At 42.6% G+C, this 6,093-nt stretch overlaps 2 protein-coding genes across 2 annotated transcripts in view; both read right to left on the bottom strand.

Annotated features, from left to right (window-relative positions):
• Positions 1–2,242: 2,242 nt before the first annotated feature.
• Positions 2,243–6,093, bottom strand: part of LOC308155866 (dehydrogenase/reductase SDR family member 13-like) — a gene marked incomplete at its 3' end in the record, with an annotated part of 14,284 nt that continues 10,433 nt past the window's right edge. Inside the window, exons 6-9 of the mRNA XM_080529233.1 lie at positions 4,586–4,605; positions 4,047–4,220; positions 2,890–3,216; positions 2,243–2,502 (exon numbers count right to left, since the gene is read on the bottom strand). Coding sequence (XP_080385359.1) covers positions 2,243–2,502; positions 2,890–3,216; positions 4,047–4,220; positions 4,586–4,605 — 781 coding nt within the window. The remainder of the gene's footprint in view (positions 2,503–2,889; positions 3,217–4,046; positions 4,221–4,585; positions 4,606–6,093) is intronic.
• LOC308156518 (dehydrogenase/reductase SDR family member 13-like) overlaps positions 4,156–6,093 on the bottom strand; it is a 5,116-nt gene continuing 3,178 nt past the window's right edge. The window contains exons 4-5 of the mRNA XM_080529872.1: positions 5,869–6,093; positions 4,156–5,483 (exon numbers count right to left, since the gene is read on the bottom strand). The exon at positions 5,869–6,093 is cut by the window's right edge and continues 102 nt beyond it. Coding sequence (XP_080385998.1) covers positions 5,224–5,483; positions 5,869–6,093 — 485 coding nt within the window. The 3' untranslated portion in view covers positions 4,156–5,223. The remainder of the gene's footprint in view (positions 5,484–5,868) is intronic.

Genomic DNA, 6,093 nt, shown 5'->3' on the forward strand with positions numbered 1-6,093 from the left:
GCTAAATGGTCAACAAAATCCCAATGCTGTTGTTGAATGAAACACACACACACACACACACACACACACACACACACACACACACACACACACACACACACACACACACACACACACACACACACAATAGATGCTTGTTCTTAAAAAATATGTAAGTACATTCCCTACATGAAAACGTTTTGAAATCTACTGCACATAATTTAAAAAGCACTGTACCGATTTAAATGGCCAAAATGTTAGGACCTGCCTATTGTTCAATGTTGAAAAGGGATTCCTTATTATGTATGATTGATTAATTGTGTGCGTGTGTGTGTGTGTGTGTGTGTGTGTGTGTGTGTGTGTGTGTGTGTGTGTGTGTGTGTGTGTGTGTGTGTGTGTGTGTGCGCGTGTGTGCGCGCGCATTAGGGGGCAAGGCTACCGCCGGGATTTGGAGTTCAGCAGCTTGACAGTTGTAGGGAAGAAACAGGAGCAAATATTGTAGATTTCATTTACAGAGGGGAAAAAAGGCATGTTTATGGTATTATTACTGGCCCAAAATATTGTACAGTGTTAAGGAGGCCAGAGAACAATGGAGTTAAAGCAAGGAGTTGTTCCTATTGCCAGTGGCTGAGTTCCTATTGCCAGTGGCTGAGCGCTACAGAGAGTCGTGAGATCGGCCCAGAAGATCATCGGCGCCCCCCTCCCCTCTCTGGAAGAGCTGTACAACACACGCTGCCTCAGGAAGGCCTCCAAGATCTCCAGAGACCCATCCCACCCTGGGTACGAACACTTTGCTCGGCTGCCCTCGGACAGGCGGTTCAGGACCATGTTCGCAAGGACAAACAGACTGAAGCTCAGCTTCTACCCCAGGGCCATTCAGGCCCTGAACACAGCAAAGACCTAGGTTCTGGGCCCTGGACAGTCTGGACGGATTGATGGCAGCTGCTGGATTGAAATCAGGTGTAGTGCTGAGGCACAAATGTGTACATTTCAAGCCTGCAAACTGCGACACTTTAATGAATGTGCAATAACACTATGTGCAATATGACAACCCTAGGGTACATAAGGTTCAGAGAATAGGAAATGTTAGAATAGGTATAGCATAGCATAGAGTACAGCACAGTGTTTTATTTGTACAGTATAGTATAGTGGATAGTGTACATAGCCTTTATTTATGTAAACCAGCTCCTTTCCCTTCTTGTTTTTTAGTTTTTTTTTCCTAGCACCAGGGGAGCCCCCCCTCCCAAATGTCGTTGTTTGGTACCTGTACTATAGCAATGACAATAAAGACCATTCATTCATTCATTCATTCATATTGAGCCTTGTGGTAGGGATCCTCAGGGGAGGCAGTCTGTCTGCAAACATTTTAAAGTATATGCACCACACCTTTCACTTCTCACCCACCACCAGGGGCTAAATTAGGGAGGAAAGAAGTATTTTATTTCCATCACCTTAGGATAGGAGACAGACAACAGTCCGAACGGTATAGAATGATTACACTGTTACACTGATTAGGAAAAGCAACACATTTGTAAAGATGAAACTGATAATATCAGTTTCCACATGAATGTTTGGCAGAGACGTTTGGCTATATTTTGTTGATAGAAAAGCATATCTAATATTGATAATCTGACTCGAATGTAATTATCACTATGTGCAAAGAATTGTTGAGTCTGTGCTTATTTAATGCAAGAAAGGTCAAATAGAATGAGTCAAAAGAGGCTTTAATAATGCTGTATACTTATGCATCTATTACAAGGCAAATACAATACAAAAATTTCAGTTCCATTCCAATAGAGAAAGTAAAGAGAGAGATAGAGACATAACCACCGGTCATCACAAAACAATGCTACTCAAAACATGATGAGAACCTCACAACAGGACACAGGAACATGAGAGAGCTTTTCCCTGGCCTCTGCTTTTTATATCATCCTAAAAACCACAGTATAGGAGCTGTTGATAAGGAGACTACCAACCATCATTCATCTTATCATAAACTGATGACATCACAGCTTTGACACCTCAAGACATTCCACAGAGCTCACAGCCAATTGTCTTCTGGGGATGGTAAACCTGAGAGGATTGGGGCAGAATGACATTTAAATCTGTACAGTTCAGACAAGTCTACTTCTCATAGTTTCATTATAAAAATGCCTGAGAGGGGTTGGCATCATCATAATCACAATCATTGTTACATTTGCACACATCCCCATTCCCGGATTTGGTCATCATAGTATGAAATGCAGGGACTCAAGGGTTTGTCTTAGGACAGGCCACACAGCCTCTCGCTGACTTCCCACAGCTTCTTGGCCACTGCGTCGTCTTTGGCGTTGGCACTCAGGTCCTGCACGGCACTGCGGGAGAAGTAGCGTCCGCTCAGGGGCTCGATGCCCTCCTGGAGGGCACAGTGGAGTGTGGTCTGGGCACCAGATACAGGGTCCAGAAAGAAAAGTGCACTGAACGGTGCTATTAACATCCTCCACCAGAAGCTGCAATACCTACCAATCTCTGTCTTGACTTCTCCTGTGTGAAAAAAATGTGATATGGATAAAGTTTATTGCACAATACCTTACAGCATGCCATGCCACACTGACATGCACATCTGTAAGTCCTTGTAGTAAAAAATCGTTTTCTGAGGTAAATGTATGTGATCTTTGTCTAAAGCTCCAACACCACTGGAACTATCACTACTTTAAGTGAAACAGAAGTCAAATTGTTGCAAACTTTCGCTCCGCAATTCAAGTTGCTCCAACCTGCAACCTCTGAATGCCAACACATATCACTGTCTCCTCAAATACCTGACATTAACCAGCTGCACTGGTCGAAAAAGCTAGCTATTTGACAGTGCAGGTGAGGGTGAGGGAGTATACCATCTCAACTTGGTTACATAAGCAGTGCTAGAATACTGACCTGGGTGAAGGCTGTAGCAGGTAACGTTTGTACCTTGCAGTATTTTTGCAAGCTCGTGTGTAAAGAGAACATTGCACAACTTGCTATGAGAGTACTTCTTGAACAAATCGTAGTCTGAGTTTCCCACATCCAAGTCTTTGTGAGAACTCAGGAGACTGAAATCGATGCGGCCAAACTCATGAGCTTTCGAGGCGACGGTCACCACTCTGCTTGGACCACTCTCCTTCAGGCGGTCCAGCAGCAGCAGGGTTAGCAGGAAGTGGCCCAAGTGATTGACTCCAAAAATCATTCCGATGCCATCTTCTGTCTCACCACCAAGAAAAATCCCTGCACCAAGAGGATCAATGCTTTGAAACTAAATATGAACATTTGCATTCTTACATAGTTAGGGTTATCTTAACAGATAAGAAACAGCAAAAGTCAGCTAAATAATATGTGACAGTCTGGTGAGTCTGGTTAAAAGGTCCTCAAGTAGGGCAATGTATTTTTATTTTTTTCCAGATTATGAAAGTGCAGATTGTAAGATTTAAAAAAAAAATTGTTGAAAATAGTTGAAGAAGACATGCTTATTTGAATATTGGTACACCTCAAACCAAATAGCGGAGGAACGCGCTCTGAATCAAAACACACGCAAAACAGGTGCTAGTAGGCTAGTGCTAAAAAGGAACATCGCTACGAACATCGAACTACATGTTTAGCACATCACAACATGCTGATAGAACATCAACATGCTAAAAACACATAACTACACATAATTAGATGATCACACAGTCCTTGCTTTTGAACACGTCCTAAAACGTCTGTTTGTTTACAAGCAATGTGTCACTTACCCAGAGACAGAGACAGTGAATCCAATTCACAAATTAGTATTTAGTGATCCTAAAACTGTTGTTTGTTATATTGATGCTCATTTGCGCGACTTGAGAATTGTCGACATGCGGCCCTTTTCACCAGACCGTGTCACATATGTCTAGTGAAAACTGCTTTGAGAAGATGAAAGATATATACAATATATACAATTTCCAGACATACAATAAAATTCAAGACTATAACACAGTATCATATACATATCACTGAGAAGATAAATATATGACCAAAAAGCATTATTATGGATGAGCATATAAACTCAGAATACAGCAAAACACAGTTGGGTTCACCTGCATTGTTGATGAGAATATCTAGCCTGGGTTCAGACTTCAGGAAGGTCTCAGCAAAGGAACGCACAGACTGCAGGCTTGCCAGGTCCAGCTGCATGAACACAATCTCATTGTTTCCGGTCTCCTGGGAGAGAGTAAGTACACCAGACAGATTAAAATCATTGCGCTGCACCCCTTAACCGAGTAATCTCTTGCAAGATAATTATACTCTGATTCTAGAGTTTCTGAAGTGGAATTGCATGAAGGGGGAATTCATTAATAAAGTAACCATAGCCTCACAACTCTCTGAGGGAGCCTTCATGTGGAAAACACTTTGAGTAAACATGCTGAGTTTCTGTCAGAACCCACTATTCCCTAGATCTGCAAGGAAGGGGATCTAAGCAAGAAGGTAGTGGATCAATCTATTATTCCATCAGATAGACTAGGTTGACTTTTCACCATTTGGCTTATTGCTATCTATTACTTTCAGATATAATAATAATAATCATCATCATCATCATCATCATCATAAAATAATAATAGATTTTATTTAAAAGCACCTTTCTCAAACTTAAGGACACTGTAAAGAAAAAGAGAGAAGCAGGACAACAAACAACAAAAAGAAACACAACAAACAAAAAGGCAGCCATGGGGAACAATGTCAGTCAGGACCCATCCCATGCTGCACAAAGGCCAGTCCGAAGAGATGCATCTTGAGTCTCTTGAATGTGTTGAAAGTAAATTCAGGTTGTTCTCCCTGGTTTATTTTTAGTGATGACATTTTCGACATGTAAACATTGGAAACATTCAGTGTTAAGAGAGACAAAGAACATTGGAGTTAGAGCATGGAGTTGTTCATTGCCAGTGGCTGTGTCTATTGGGCCTTGTGGTAGGGATCCTCAGGGGAGGCAGTCTGTCTGTATGCTATACTTTCACTGATCACCCACCACCAGGGGCTAAATTAGGAAGGAAATAAGTATTTTAATTCCATCACCTTAGGATAGGAGACAGACAACAGTCAGAACGGTATAGAATGATTACACTTACAGATAAGGAAAAGAAGCACTGTATAGTTCAGACAACTACTGGCTGAGAGGGGTTGGCATCATCATAATCACAAACATTGTTACATTTGCACACATCCCCATTCCTGGATTTGGTCATCATAGTATGAAATGCAGGGACTCAAGGGTTTGTCTTAGGACAGGCCACAAAGCCTCTCGCTGACTTCCCACAGCTTCTTGGCCACTGCGTCGTCTTTGGCGTTGGCACTCAGGTCCTGCACGGCACTGCGGGAGAAGTAGCGTCCGCTCAGGGGCTCGATGCCCTCCTGGAGGGCACAGTGGAGTGTGGTCTGGGCACCAGATACAGAGTCCACAAAGAAAAGCGCAATGACCGGTGCCAATAACATCGTCCACCAGATGCTGCTATTCCTACCAATCTCTGTCTTGATTTCTCCTGTGTGAAAAAAATGTGATATGGATAAAGTTTATTGCACAATACCTGCCACACCCACAATGCCATGCCACACTGACATCTGTACATCTGTAAGTCAAAGTAAGTCAAACGTTTTTCTGAGGTAAATGTATGTGATCTTTGTCTAAAGCTCCTTCCATCTACTGTAAGTGAAACAGACGTCAAATTGTTGCAAACATTCGCCCCGCAATTCAAGTTGCTCCACCCAGTGAGTCTCAAACCTGCAACCTCTGAATGCCAACACACATCACTGTCTCCTCAAATACCTGACATTAACTAGCTGCTCTATCAAAAAGCTAGCTAGTGCAGGTGGGAGTATAAGTTCTCAACTAACAAACAAACAAATAAGCAGTGCTAGAATACTAACCTGGGTGAAGGCTATAGCAGGTAACGTTTGTACCGTGCAGTATTTTGGCAAGCTCTTGTGTGAAGAGAACGTTGCACAACTTGCTATGAGAGTACTTCATTAACAAATCCAAGTCAGAGTTTCCCAAACCCAAGTCTTTGTGAGAACTCAGGAGGCTGAAATCGATGCGGCCAAACTCATGAGCTTTCGAGGCGACGGTCACCACTCTGCTTGGACCACTCTCCT

The sequence above is a fragment of the Nansenia antarctica genome (genome assembly GCF_963989245.1).
Source record: "Nansenia antarctica genome assembly, chromosome: 4".
Classification (NCBI taxonomy): Eukaryota; Metazoa; Chordata; class Actinopteri; order Argentiniformes; family Microstomatidae; genus Nansenia; species Nansenia antarctica.